The following is a 15,116-nucleotide window of genomic DNA, read 5'->3' as shown; positions in this document are numbered from 1 at the left end:
GGAACTACAACTAACCCATAGAAATTAAGAAAAGATGGCCAGTACACATTTTGCAGGGTACAGACTGTGTGCAAAAACAGGAAGCAGTGAATAGAAAGGATAAGAGAAACATCTGCATTTAGAAAATTACTGGCATGAAAGGCTGAAGTATAAACAGCAATCATTTCAGTACATCCTTGTGAACTTCAAAATAGAATTCCACAAGATACATACCATCTTCCAATAAACTGCATTTATTTTACATATTTTCCACATAAAAAGCTTGCTTCTTCTGGGCAGAATGATTTTTTAAAATTTAATCTGCAATATTCAACGTATAAAAGTCTATTTGTATTTCAGATCTAGGCTTTGAACACACAAAATTTACCATTACAATTGCTCTTCATGATTTCATTATTGATCTTCATTATTTCATTATAAGTCATTAAATATAAAGACAAATTAATTCAGTTATGTAAGTACCACATTAGTTATACCTTTACAATACTTAACAAATTTCAGTACTGAGCAAAACATCTTGTAGTCTTCCAGTCTTAACCTAACCTTAATTTATAACCTAAATATCAAATGAAATGTCAGACTTGCCTTTTTCACAAGGTGAGGCTCTAATCCATTCTCTTTCACAGACTGGCAAATAGCAAACAGAGCTTGCTTTTCACAGACTGGGCTGCAGCACAGAACCATGGTTATAAGCAACAGCAAAACTGCTTTTCCATTACTTTGTTTGTCCAAAAGATCTTCAGGACTTGTATCACCCCTGACCTTCAGTAAGAAATCAGGAAGACCTTGAGAAAATATTCTGTTAAAGCAATTTCCTAGTTAATAAATCAGCATAAATAATTTAAAATTAAGGGCATTGACATAAATAGTGCTGAACAAGTCAAGTCTCCTTTTTTTACTCCTTGAGGCATATAGGGAAGAACTGCCTTGCTATTTAAATGCAGTTCTCCCCTGGTTGACAAGTGATGAGTTTAAATGAAGTTACAAGAAACTGCAGTGAAAGGGGAAAAGCTAACAGACACCACCAAGCTGAGGGGACAGAACAAGGACTTTAAGCAAGAAATCAGACGATGACAAAGAGCTGGAGGTGAAAGTACAGAGGGATGAGAAAGATGACAGAGACATGAAGCCTCAGCAGCAAGGCTGCAGCAGACAAAGGGATGAGAAGTGACATGCAGGTAGGTAACAGCATGACAGAAAAAAAGGGAAAATGTAGATGAAGTAGATGACATGATAGCAAGAAAGAAGGAAAAGTGAAAGACCCTAAAAAAAAAAGTTAAGAAATTGCACAGTACTACATCACACTGTTGTATATACAGTCACTGCACTGAAGTGTAGCATTTCCTTCACTTGAAGCCTCTTCTGAATAGTTTAAATTTTTAAGCAGATGTCAGTTTTGTGAAAACCACTGCTTTAATATCACTGGAAACATGATCTTTCCGAAGTTTACATATCTGGTTTAATACTGTGTAAACACATTATTTAGTTTACACTGCTCCTTATTCATTATTTATATGTTTTCTTTGAGGCTACATTTTTCTATGATTCCTAAGTGTTACAGCACTGAACCTGCCAACAACAAATAGTATGATAAAGAAGAGCAGTCTGAAACATACAGTTTACAAATTCACAGACTTCTAATGTGGGCAAAACCGTGAGTGACTGGATATTAAAGAAATTCCCTATCACGTTGTTTCACGAGCTCAGATTACCAGAAGTCCAGAAGAATTATTTTTTCAGAAAACTAAACGTAACAATGTAATTTTATTCAAAATATCAAAACTAATGACTAGATGTTGGTACCAGATTGCTCATTCCTTCCTGAACTCTGAGGTATGCATTCTCAAAAGCCTTTTGCTGAAGCTTCAGGGGAAGAGGTCTTGACATTCCAGAAGAATCTCTCTGTTTCACATCTTGAAACAAACTTAAAAAAAAGAACAGTAATTATTAGCATAACACTAAGGAATGTATGTTGTGCATACCAGTAAGATTCCCATTTTATGAGTATAATTATTTTTGTCTTAATTGCCTTATATAGATTTTTCTTTATTTTCTTACAGAGCATTTCTCTCTATATATTGATGTCTCACATCACAGAATAATTGAAATGCAAAGTTGGAACACTTCAACAAAATTTGACAGGCTTTTATATTCTGACAAAATTGCAGTTACAAAAGTATCAAAAAGAACAGCTATGCAGTAGCAGAAGTGAGATCAATTTAACTGAAATTAAGCATTATTCTCACAAACAGAAAAGATATCTACATTATCACCTGGTAATTGACTTTGCAGCAAGAATTCGAACTTGATGGTGACTGTCTGCAAGGAAATGTGGGAAAGCATCACTCACAGGCAGATCTTTATTTTTCACATTAAGGATTGCCCACTTGCAATGAGGATCAACCTGAAGAACATTAATATTGTGATTCAAAATGTAGAGGAGATACACTGCAATATGTAGAAGATATTTATACACTCTTTTTAAGTACATCTTAAATAAATATTTAGTATGCTGATCAATGTCAGAAAATCTGGGATTACCTCAAGCAGGGTTTTCATGCAATTTAAAAGGGCCACTCTTACTGATGCCGTGCATTTCCCTCCTTGAGATAATTGCCTAAAACAAGGAAAACTCGATTAACAGAAAAAGTTGCCCACAGTTTTGAGAAACAGTCTTGCAAGTTAGTTTCTGCTGCTCACAGTTGACTCTTTTGTGTTCCATGGGCATGTTTGGGAGGATTTGACATTTTTATTGGTAATTGCAAACCATATTCTTTTTGGGTTGCTGAAGTTCAGCCCTTGTCATAACAACTGATACAATTCAGCATAGAATCAAGTCTTTGTTTATATACATCAGTGTAATGTTTATTATTCTGGTACTACCTTAAGGATTAATTTTTTGCTACAAATATTTTTGCTACAAATGACACACAAAATCTGAGAAGTTAAATGCTGCATAAAGATTCCACAGTACACAAAACTAGCAAGAGATGCAGCAGCACTACAGTCTTCTTGCTGACAGCAAAGATAAAAACCAAAAAACAAAAAATGTTATGTCCAACAGACTCCTGCAATAAATAACGTACCAGAAGGCTCCAACAACTGTCAAAAACTGTCCTTTGGCAATCCTTGCCTCTTCAGTAGGTTCTTCTAACTGGGCCAACCCTGCTGCTATAGGGAGCAAATTATTTAGGATTACTTTACAAACTTCTTGATCTCGACGATACAAAGAACACACGTTACTGTAAAGAAAAAAAGAAAAAATATCTTGAAAAAGCCACCAAATCCCCCGAAATAGATGTAAAACATGCTGAATAGTTTCTTTCTTACGAAAGAGGCTTAAGAAGCGTATCAACATCGACTGCAGGCAAGAAGTGTTCTTCCATAGGAAGCTCCTTCAACAGGATCAAGTACTGTGGAATAAAAAGCCCAAATGGAATAAAAAGCCCAAACAAAACTAAAATGATAAACAGTACTTGGAAAAATAAGTAGTCAAAAAGAAGAATTAGGAACTTTTTTGTTAAGTCTTACACAAAACCATGAAGGAAGACACCTATCATTAGCAATTGCAGTTAGATGTTTTCATGCAAACACCAACACATAATAATAAAGATCACCAAACTTTTAGTTCTGGCAGTAAAAAATATATCCTTTGTAAACTAAGCCACAGATATTATTCTACTGCAGAGACTGTTTCTAGTTCTTTAACAAATAATTAATTCTATAGGCAAGAGATATATTTTTCTCAACTCTTCATTTTCTGTCTTACGAATTCGAACCGCTGTTTTCCTGGCTACAGCACACTTAAAAAACACCAACTGTAGCCATTTTAAGTCTTCCCAGGGGACTGATGACAGGAGAAAGACAATGTGTAATCGAGAAGACTATGCAAATTTAGTAACAGTACAATTACAGAAGTGGGTCTGCTGTAAAAACCCCTCATACTCACCATGTGCAGATGCAGCGGCTTAGCGCTGTCAAAGACACTGCCTTCAGTCAGCATTAACAGCCTCCTCCGAATATCAGAGGCTCGGAAGCTCAGCGTCTGAACTTGGACTGTAGTTACACAAATACACAAGAACCTCACAATTTCAAGGAGAAGTAAATCCTGCTTTGTCAACTGTTCTTCAGCCAATGGGCTCAAAGCACCTGGAAGTAAGGTTTTCATGTAAGAAATGCTTCTCCAAAGGCAATAGAAGAGGTGGTAACATTTTAAGTCTTTGCAAAACTAATATAAGTTCTAAAAAAAGATAGAGTACAAGCAACCTTTATGTTCATTTGTTATTGAGCAGCTTGGGCATTTTAAGTAAGAATTTAAAACAAAAGGTAAAATCAGTGCTTGTAGCTCCTAACAGGAATAAACAGATTTATGCTCCTGTCCCTCTGAAGGTCCAGATATAGTGTCAAGAATTATTGATCAGCAGAAGGAGAAAAGTTAAATAGGACTATTTTTAAGATAATGAAGCACAATCTAATGAGAGACAAGTATTCTACAGACACATTTTCTAGTCTTTTCTATGCCAAAACCTTTGTCTGACTCTGAAAATGTTAAGTCTCTCTTCTTGCCTTATTTGATTTATAAAATTAAAAATACACTACTCCTTTCTAAATAAGCTCAAACACTTCATTAACATCTTTAAAACACTGATGAAAATTATTACTGCTTAGAAAGTACCTGGTTCAATCACTACCTGCTTCAACTACTAAAAATGCAGAACAATTTTGTACCTTAGTAACTTTTAAGCAAAGACGTATTTGCAAAAACAAGCTTTTGGAAGTAGTCTGGAGATAGAAAAGACTTACCTGTTACAGTTTGCATGTCACCAGATTCATTTGTATCACTGATGTCAGTCACTGAATGATCATCAAACAAACCATCAGATGCCTGGTTATCTACTTCCATCATACTCTCCTCAGGATCATTTCTGAGATCCACTTCTCCCAGTACACTTGGCTTTCCAGTAACTGTCATCTGACAAAAACACCACAGCCTTTTAAAGTTGTTTTTTAGGGACAGGAGAAACACCACAGACATAGCACAAGGACAGACACTGCAGTTTTCCAGTAACTAGAACCAGTGAAGACAGTAAGGGTGACACTGAATTGATGAATTTCATCCTTTGTGATAAACCTGTTTTCTATACATTGTCTGATCTATTCTCTTTAGGATAGAAGCTTCCTCAGACAGACCTCTGCATTTTAGATTCTGCCAAGGACAGTGTTAGTTTTTAAGAAACAGTTCTCTCTGTAAGGCTCACCAACTTCTCACCATACTTCGTAACTATAGAGAAATGAAAAGGAGCCATGTGATTTTCTGAGGGCAAACTAATTACCACTTTCCGTACCAGATGACAAGTTAACACATGGCAAAACCCCCAGCTCTTCCTCACCTGATAAGCAGGAATTTGCCTACCCAGACCTGACTACAGCACCATGTGCCAAAGAGTTTTAAGAATTGTGCTAGCCACACTTCCACTTTTCCCAGTGGGAAAGGAGTAATTTACAGTAAGATTTAATACCCACATAATAAACACAAGAAACCCTGCTGCTTTACAAGCGCATTAATGTTACCTATCTAATGGTATAGAATTATTTTGTATATACTTCTACTGCAAAAAAGTATTAAAACCATGAAAAACAGCAGAAATTTGTTTTTTAATGTGAGCTGGAACGCTAACCTTCATCAAATGTTATCCATCTGCTCTTCTTTTTACCCTAAGCCTGTGCTCAAATGCTAAAAAGAAATGTTTCTGGTTAGGAATTCTCTATAAAACTCAATGTATTTCAATTTATTTTTTACAATAATATTTAACTCGTTTGGTTTGCCTCCAGATTATTGTGCTGTAAAAACAATCCCCTCACAGAAGAGCACCGCATTCAGAAACAGACAGAATGTACTTACCAGATTCTTGCAAATATCTATCAGATCATTCATAAATTTTGATGTTAACAAACGCAGGAATAGATTAGACAGCATCTTATTAGCACTGTTCTGTAAGGAAGCAAGAGGTACAAATAGGTCAATTAATTTTTTTCAGGAATTAAAGGTATGATACTCAATTTCCTGATCTTGTTAATGAAGAAAGAAATTTAAACTCCTTTATAAACTTTACCTTGGTACAATTGCACAAACATTTTGTACACTGCATTATCAAAGTCCTCAGTGTGTTGATCGACGTATCTTCATTTAGTTTGTTTTTATATTGGGAAATGGGTTCTCCAGCATAATGAATGAGAGACTAGAAAAAATACAACATGGTTAGAAAACCTCAGCGAAATGCCCTTATACATTGGCACCTACGCAGTACACACATAAAGACAAAAGGAAATGGTTCTCATTCATACAGCTTTGATATCCATAGAGTGCATCAATGAATCCACATTTTTTTTCTGTGATATTTGCTGTGCTCACTTTTGCTCAAGTAGTGACAAAACCACGGCTTATGCGTGCTTGAAACACTAATATTTTCATCACAAAAGAAAAATACAACACATCTCTATAAAGTGTAAGTTTTGGGTTTCTGTATTTAAACCAGTAACCACCTCAGATAGTACTAATAATAAATATAATAGCAATAGCTGTCTTCATACTGATTTGAACCATCAAATTAAATTCCTGAATAAATTCCTGAATAAAATTCCTTAAATTCCTGAATAAAAGACCTGAAAATTGTTATCCTGTAATTAGTTCTCTGTCTACACGTCCACGACTTCTATTTTTTTGAAAGGCGTTACTCAGAAATATATCAATATTTAGAATAATCTCCACTGCAAAACTCATGAGCTGGTATACTGACAGAATTTCAGTGACTCCTCTTTCATCAGCAGAAACATATTTAAACCTCTCTAAGCTACCTTTTTCTGAAGAGATACCTGTACTATTCTGTGTCAACACAAACAGAATTTTATGAATGAATTTATATTCAATGCTTTATTTAATTTTCAAGAGGTCCCAAATGCATTGCTGCTTACCTTAGCATTCTGGAACAACGCTGACTTACAGGCATCCTCCTCTTTAAAAATACCGGTGTAGCAATAGCAACCCAGAACACCAACCAAGAGACTGACACATCGCGCAAGGTGCTCAGCAGCAACAGCCTTAGACTAAATCAAATACACAGGATAAATACCAGTGGTTCATCACCACCAAATATAGAATGCATACACTCTGCCTTGGAAATAGATTGCTTGGGAGCACAAATGTAAGGATGTAACAACAATTTCTAACTTACCTTAGGACCACAACTGCTTAAAAGCTTTTCTGACATTGCTAAAAGGCAGTTCTCCAGTGTTTCCCTAAGATTTTGGTTGATGGCAAGTCTTGAACCAGTCACATTTTTATCTGCAACATTTACTCCAAAGTTAGTGAAAATATCCATTTCATCAAATGTAGTCTGCAGGTACAGCTCTTCAACATGAGAAAAACTATTTTCTTCTTTCCCTTGCACATGCTGCTCACTTGAAGAAGAGACACAGTTTTTACTTTGCAGCCAGTATATAATTTAAAAGTCTTAAATACTATTATTTAAATACAGGAAATATACAAAAGTAAAATAAAATACTTTATCTTTTTGCACTTCCAAACCCTGTTTGACCTTTGCTTTCTGACATGACTTTCACTGTGGAATGGACAATACCACTCTACCTCTAACTGAACCGTAAGGAAACAAGAAGCCTGCATACAGATCATACCTTCTCCTGCAGTTATGGAGCAGCATCTGCTTTGTGTTACAGTCCCTGACCTCAGCCTACTTGACACAGCTGAAGCAGAAATCCACAAAGCCCCTGAAACTAGTATTTTTAACTTCTAGTAGGTAAGTCTTATCTTGCATCAGAACAATTTAAACACATTTTAGTCTTATTAAAAAGAAACTTTGAATATAGTCCAAAGCATTGGTGAAAGATGCAGAAGCATTCCTAGCTTAAGTGCCTATAATGATTAATTTAAAAACATACCATTTAGCATCATTTTGGAAAAACATCATGGAGGCTCTGCAGTTCTTCATCGTAAGGCTCACAAGAATTTTTTGTAATACAAGATGAGGAAAATCACTGTAAGAAAGAAAATAATTTAATATTTTCTTGCAATCAGACAAACTCTTGGGATTCCTGAAGCACACACAAACATTGAGCAGATTAACAGGGTATCTTCAATGAAATTTAAGTTTTCACTGAAGATTTTTAATGCAGAGTTCATGTATCTACTGTGATATGGGCAGATAACCAAATTATATCCCCAAAATGACATTCTACAGGAAGCTGAAAAACCCTACAGACTCTGCTTAAGCTTTAATGTATCCGAATTCGGCATTAATATAATATGCTTTTACATGCAGAATTTTTTGTGTTACAGGGGGAGCTTGCATGTAAAATTATGCCACAAAAACTTTACCTGAGGAGCACAGGAGGTAACTCTGCACATTCATCTATTTCTTCCTCCAAATTGCTGGACAGGAGCCATTTCATTATTGCCTCCCTTAGCACAGAACCCAGATTACTCTCAGAAATATTCTGTTCGATTCCTATGTCCAAATTTTCTGGCACTGAGTAGGCAGACATCACTAATGATAAACAACATGCAGCAGAACTGCAACAAAAATGAACAGGGAGAAACCAGGTGGTATTTGTTGATTAACACTCTAAAGCAAAGTGAGTATTTCTGCAGGCCCAAGAAGCACCGAGTACACAAGCAAGTTAAAAAGCATGCATACTGGTCTATTCCTTAATTAAAATCTTTGCTTTTTCTTGGCTGTTACAGACATTGCCTACCTATCTTAACGACTATATCAGAGTACTTATTTCAGAATAAAAATTCAGAAGAAAACATCCTTCTTAACTTCAAAAAAATCAACATTTGTCTATCAGATCTTTAAATTTTTAATCCATTTAAAATTTTATTATATTCTAAATGTGAAGATGCTTGTCTCTTCTGCCTCTGCTTTCAGTCTTTTTATGTATTTATGATAATTTCAAATGCTTAGAACACAAATGTGTGCAGTTTTTGAACAGAAATATAGTCACATCAACAAAAATATTGAGTAACACAGTTGTTTTGTTTGTACAGTAAAGAGAAATGTGAATCAGACACAAGACACTACCACTGATTCCATTTTACCTTGAAGGTTTGCATGCAGGTCCTGAAAATATTTTCCAGAGTTCTTTATCTGTTACAACAAGGTTCCCTTGAATCATAGCTCCAAGCAGCCCAAAGCTCTCCACTTCAATTTGCTGAAGGCTAACGCTGCGAATGGTAAGAGTCCAGATCTTTGCCCAGGTTCTCTGGAGCTCCAGCTTCTGGGTGCTTTTCAAATCAGTTCTCTGGTTTTGACACAAAGCTACCTCTGTGAGACACTTCAGCACGTACGGAGTCCTTTCTCCTCGGCGCTGCTGAGGCAGTAACTGGTGAAGGACATTGAGTAAGGCAGGTAGCTCACTGCTAGGAATACTCGTGGGATACTTGGATATTAGCTGACTTGTAATCTGTAACCTTGAAAACAGAAAGTGAAGGAATCAATACCAAATATACAGAAATCAGCATTTTCAGAAGTAAATGAACAAACAAACAAAGCCTTCTTCAATTGCATTTCTCATGTACACTTTCCAGGATTGAGCTGATTTGTTTATTATCAAAAGTTAAAGATTCAGTATTTCTACCATTTCTACTTGTAAAGACTGTTCATCTAGCCTCACTATCACTAACAGTTTCTTACAGTTCAGAGGTCCCTCATGCCAAAAAAAAATACCCCTCAATCAAGGTCCAAGGTAAGAAGCCAGGCCTTGGAATAGTTTTCAGGACAGGTATTACAGAAAACTCTGTGAACTAGTCCAAAACGGCCAAAATCTTAATGGTTACTGTACTATGCCACAGCCAGCTTAGAGCAACTTTCCAAATGCTCTGACAATCTAAGTTCACTGCTTAGATATATATCACAGCGTGTCCAGACACCCAACTTAAAGGCACAACATATTCAGGAGACTGTTAAATGTAAAAAGATGTCTGGAGTGATACTTTTTTTCATGTAAAGATGTTATTACCAAGGTATGACATCAAAATCCTTCTGGGATCTTTGCACATTATCTCGAATGGAACCCCAGCCAAGCTCAATCCTCCTGCGCTTGTTTGACACCGTGTCCTCACTGGACTCTCTTTGTGAAACAGCATAGGACTGGGTAATTTCAAGGACTTTGGTATCCTCTGTAAAAACCTTTCAGAAAGAGAATTTTAGAAGTATGCAAATTAAAAAAAAAAAAAAAAGCAGCAGTCTTTACAAGAAAACTGGAATACTTATAGCCTAACAAGAAACACAAGCAAAATACATTTCTAAACTGTACAGAATTAACAAAACACAACAGATCACAGACAAAAGGTATGAATACTTCAGTCAAACATACAGCTCAGTAATTATGTAGTCAATCTTATATTCAAATAAAAATGTTACCTGATGACAAATATCAGCCATTAACTCAATTAAATTTTCCTTTACAGCAATATTACGTGAGCCTGAAGAATACTTCCCACGGCTACTGATGAGATTTATTTCATTCACCAGCAGATCATACAGGTTATGTAAGATGCTTTGCCACCTTGTTAAGTCATATGCAGCTGTACATGCAAAAACAATTAAAAGATAGCATCACCCATTTGACCCAATATGTAAACCTACCCAGACAATGCAAAATACAGACAAAATCTGAGTAAGGCAAACAAAGTTCAGCAAGTGCAGGCCTGAAAAGCAAATTCTATACATTAGAACGAATAAAGTAAAAAAGGGGAAAAATTAAGAAATAACTTAATCAGCATAAAGAAGTAATTAGGATAGGAATTAAGTTTCTAATAAACAATTCTTCATCTAACTGGAAAGAATACAGTTAAAGGTAATTGATAGATTTGTACAAAGTATAAAAAAGAATTATGCTAGAACTACAATAAATCACGACAAACAAACATAATTACTGAGTTATATTCTCTGAGCCATTTTATAGTGTAAGTCAGAATCAACTGACTTATAATTTTTGTAAGTAATTTCTGGGTTTAAATAGATCTGGTAAGACACCAAATGTATTTGGCAATCTAAACTATTATTTCTTTTCCCCAAAGACTTGGTACTTTTATTTAGCAATTGAAACTGCCTTTTGATTAAAAGATGGCCCAACCTTTAAAGGAATTTAATACAATTAATATGCTCTCAGGGGATAAAATTTGAAAATTTCTTTTCACTTTCACTAAGTATTAACCTGTAGCATAAAACTACTGATGAATAATCATCACTACCATTAATGTTTCCAAGGCTCAGTATCAAAATTCAGAGTTGGCACAATCACATGCAGCAATTAAAAAAAAAAAAGTTTTTTATGGTACCTCTTCCCTGAGATTTTGCACCCTTTGGATGATGAATATGAACTTGGAGACGAAATAACTCAATTATTGATTCTTTCAGGGAATCCTTTGGTCTATACTGAGTCCATATGTAAAGCACTGTAGGCAAAATTTCTTCCCCTACTTTGCAAATCCGCATGCGACAGTTGTCAGCAAACTTGTTGCAGAGGATATTCATTGCTCCAACAATATGATCCAGGCCTGCAATATTCCTCTCCTGCCTGTAACACAAACCTAACACTTAAACTTCCAAGAGAAATTATCTTATTTATTTTCATAAGTGCTGTTTAAATGTAAATACTAACAAGTAACAACATTCTGAATAGTATTTGCCTAACAAATGCAGCAGTTATTAATATTTTAGACAAGTTCCTTAATTGACATTCAAAGGTAGAAGAAAATACATCTGAAGAAGTATTACCTGTTAACACTCAAGTCTAATCCCGAGCACTTAATATAAGTTATTTTCTAGCATACAAAAGGAGCACTTGCAACATACCTTGCAGACTGCATTGCTTTTGAAAAGAAGGCAAGCATGTCAGAACACAACCCATCAGTTTGGAAGCAGTACCCTCTTGTAAGTGTATGAATTATCCTAGCCACTAAGACTCTATTAATGCTCCCTGAAGGTTTGAAGTATAAATGGCCATAGAGGGTCAGCAACTCTGCAAATGCATTAAAAAAATAGAGGTAAGTATAAACATATATATTACAGAGAATTACATTAAAAAGTCTTGACACAAAATATTGCATTAAAGATACAGAGACTACCACACTGTGGTCAACAGCTAGTATCCATGTTCTTACTTTCAACAGCAATAGATCTCTGATTTTATAAATAAAAAACCTGACTTCTCTAATGTACCCCAAGAGTTATGAGCAAGCATTAAGGTGGAATCACAAGAAAAGGTTATAGTAACCTTTACAAAGATTATATAACTCTCTTTTAATAAAAACAACTTGTTTCACTTACTGGATTAAAGTCTGACTTCTTCTAGATTTATGGCCTTCAGCCCTGCCTCACCTCAGTAACTAAATTCCACTGTACTCCTTAAAACCTAATGTCTCCTTAAAACCTAATGTCAACATTTCTTCTGCCACACTTCCCAGTTTTGCCCATACACAGACTCAGCTAACTTTCATGTTCCTAAAGGAACTAACCACCCCACAGCAAGCCCCACTGGCTCCCCATGCCTGTGTTCTCTTCCAGTGACCTGCGCAGACCATGCACACATGACCTGACCGTACAGAAGTACTTATGCTTCAGCAAGCAATAGACAAACAGTACACACAAAGAAAAAAAAATCAAATCCTAATCCTTGCTGCTTTGTTTACTTCAAGTGTAAGCCCACAGAGGCTGACACTGCTTTACTCCATATTTTCTGTACTACTTCACACAACAGGACATCAAACAAAAGAAAACACATCTAAAATATGTTTCTACAAAAGGAAAAGACATCTCTAAGTAGGCTCAAAAATGTTACCTGACCACTGCTGCTGGGATATCTCACACCAATATTTCCTTACTGAGACGATATCCTTTAGCAGTATACTACTACAGTCAGAACCATAAGCAGCACAACTTATTGGATCTCTTATTATTTCCATGACATAAATCAGAAGTTCCTGACATTTCAGTCTGGGTCCTCCTATATGAAGAAACGACATGAGACTATTTAATTAACACAAATGCTACCAAATAAATCTGTAATTAATTGTTTGTAAATGTTACCAATTAAAAAAAAAACAAAACAACACCAAACTTACAGTTCTGAAACAGTTCTATGAGGAAATATTTTCTTAAACTGTTTCTAAAATATAAATTACCAGTGGGAGGATATATCAGTTATAGACACATTGAGTAATTAGAAAAAGGCACTGTGAACACCAAAAAGGACAGATAAGGAGCACAAGTGACAGATTCACCTTAAGATATTTAAATAGCAAAAACCTGGAAGCAAATATGATGAGCCCTACATTGGTAACTTCAAAGATAAATTCAAAGTTGAAAGCAAAGTACCAAACCAAACCAGTATCTCTATATGATAATACGTATTACTGACGTTTATTGGCACATCTGATGAAATATTTGACCAAACTTCCAAATTCTTGTATTTTTTTCTGTCTTGCAGTTTGGGTTGAAGCAGATGCATTTGGTTTTGTCAGTTGCAGGTTTTTAAGTTCTTTCTGGAAATATTTCTGCAAGACACTTCAAAAATAAAGGAGAGATTAACCAAGGATCTGCTCATTTATGACTGAAGTAAAATAGGAAAATGTTGGTTTAGACTAAAATGCCAGTTCCTGTTCTTCTCACAATTGTGATTATCAAAGACTAAACCCAACTGAAATACACTACAGTCCAAGCATGACTGGAAAACAGCTTATAAAAGGAGACGCAAGTTTTAAAAATAACCCATAGCAACTTGGAGTAGGAATCAAACTTTCCTTTAAACTTTGCACAGTGCTAAACATACAACTTACAATTAAGAAAAAAGCATTGCTAAGTATTTTTATTTATGCTGCAACATTATAAAACAAAATAATAAGAAGTATTTATCATTGCTTTTACTGCAAAAGCCTTTAAGTCTTATTTCCTTATAATTCGAAGTTAATATATGGATTATGTCTTAGATCTATGAATAAATTACACTTTTCACGGTATTTGTCATGTAATTGCTATAGATTTTCTGGCCTTCTATTTAAATTCATGTCCCATTCAAGAAAATTGTGACCATTCACAAACAAAACCAAGAAGCTACCTAAATACAGCATCCCAGTTGAGTTGCTTTGCTTGTTTAGAATCAGAATTCCGGTCCAGCTGGAGAACTGTTTCAGAATCACGGAGAAGTTGCTTGAAATTTTCAATTTCCTTCTGAAAATGTATTACAAAAAGAATAATTTGTTATGATTCCCTTCATTGCGATTTGAGGTATACTGCCCAAAAGAAAACTTGTTACCCTTCGCTCCACAGCTTTCTCATTTTCAAGGCGACGACAACAAACCAGCAGATCATGTAATGCAAGACTCATGGTTCAGCTTAAAGAAGAGTCATTTATATCTGCACACAGAAGAAATGGATAAAATAGTAATTATTGACCATGCAGCCCAGTAAAAATGTATACTGAAAGTCCAGTATCAAACAGAACCACGATGTTCAATGTTTCACCAAAAAGCTCATTTGCAGCTGGGTCAGTCTTATTGGTTGAAAACTCAAGCAGTTTCATGTCAAGAATGCGATCTATTCCCACAGACAACAGTCACAGAATAACTGCAGAGAACCCCATCACATAATTCTGACTTCCTCCCTTTCCCATGAGCGCTGAGTAGACCTGGGCAGACAATTGAGAGGACAATTATAGTAAGAATGACAGAGCTAAATACACTCTGGCAAGTGGACCTAACTTTCAGTAGCCCTCTTAACCTGATACTGCCAGGAGAAGGCACCTCCTGGAAAATGCTCCCTCACATTGTAAATTTTCATAGGTATGCACTATCTATTGATGAATCCCCAGGGACTAAACATGCCAAAGGATGATTAAGTATCAGTCATATGAAAAAACAACTTTTCCTTCTGTCATCACTTAAAAGTATGCTTCTTCTTCCATAGAGGTTTGAATTAGCTAGACCTTGTATTACATGAAGTTACGATGTTGCAGATCAGAACCATGACATTCTATTTAAATCCTCTGCTTCTACTTTTGCACCCTTAAAGTAGACTCAAGAGAAACCCTGTTTGGAA

General features: G+C 35.5%; 1 protein-coding gene across 4 annotated transcripts in view; it reads right to left on the bottom strand.

Annotated features, from left to right (window-relative positions):
• ATM (ATM serine/threonine kinase) overlaps positions 1–15,116 on the bottom strand; it is a 56,729-nt gene that overhangs the window by 40,452 nt on the left and 1,161 nt on the right. For all 4 annotated transcript variants that reach the window (XR_014954015.1, XR_014954016.1, XM_085576006.1 and 1 more), the window contains exons 2-24: positions 14,335–14,435; positions 14,137–14,249; positions 13,441–13,586; positions 12,862–13,026; positions 11,877–12,042; positions 11,360–11,598; positions 10,440–10,603; positions 10,036–10,205; positions 9,116–9,487; positions 8,393–8,587; positions 7,957–8,052; positions 7,233–7,458; positions 6,973–7,104; positions 6,114–6,239; positions 5,903–5,992; positions 4,804–4,972; positions 3,950–4,149; positions 3,331–3,413; positions 3,087–3,242; positions 2,542–2,617; positions 2,274–2,404; positions 1,804–1,924; positions 586–762 (exon numbers count right to left, since the gene is read on the bottom strand). Coding sequence is in view for 2 of the 4 variants with exons in the window: in XM_085576006.1 (XP_085432132.1) it covers positions 586–762; positions 1,804–1,924; positions 2,274–2,404; positions 2,542–2,617; positions 3,087–3,242; positions 3,331–3,413; positions 3,950–4,149; positions 4,804–4,972; positions 5,903–5,992; positions 6,114–6,239; positions 6,973–7,104; positions 7,233–7,458; positions 7,957–8,052; positions 8,393–8,587; positions 9,116–9,487; positions 10,036–10,205; positions 10,440–10,603; positions 11,360–11,598; positions 11,877–12,042; positions 12,862–13,026; positions 13,441–13,586; positions 14,137–14,249; positions 14,335–14,406 (3,585 nt within the window). In the remaining 2 variants the exon portion in view is untranslated. The remainder of the gene's footprint in view (positions 1–585; positions 763–1,803; positions 1,925–2,273; positions 2,405–2,541; positions 2,618–3,086; positions 3,243–3,330; positions 3,414–3,949; positions 4,150–4,803; positions 4,973–5,902; positions 5,993–6,113; positions 6,240–6,972; positions 7,105–7,232; positions 7,459–7,956; positions 8,053–8,392; positions 8,588–9,115; positions 9,488–10,035; positions 10,206–10,439; positions 10,604–11,359; positions 11,599–11,876; positions 12,043–12,861; positions 13,027–13,440; positions 13,587–14,136; positions 14,250–14,334; positions 14,436–15,116) is intronic.

Source organism: Lonchura striata, chromosome 1 (genome assembly GCF_050655825.1).
Source record: "Lonchura striata isolate lonStrDom1 chromosome 1, ASM5065582v1, whole genome shotgun sequence".
NCBI classification, from domain to species: domain Eukaryota; kingdom Metazoa; phylum Chordata; class Aves; order Passeriformes; family Estrildidae; genus Lonchura; species Lonchura striata.
The sequence above is the reverse complement of the archived record's forward strand: the minus strand, read 5'-3'. Positions and strand labels throughout refer to the sequence as shown.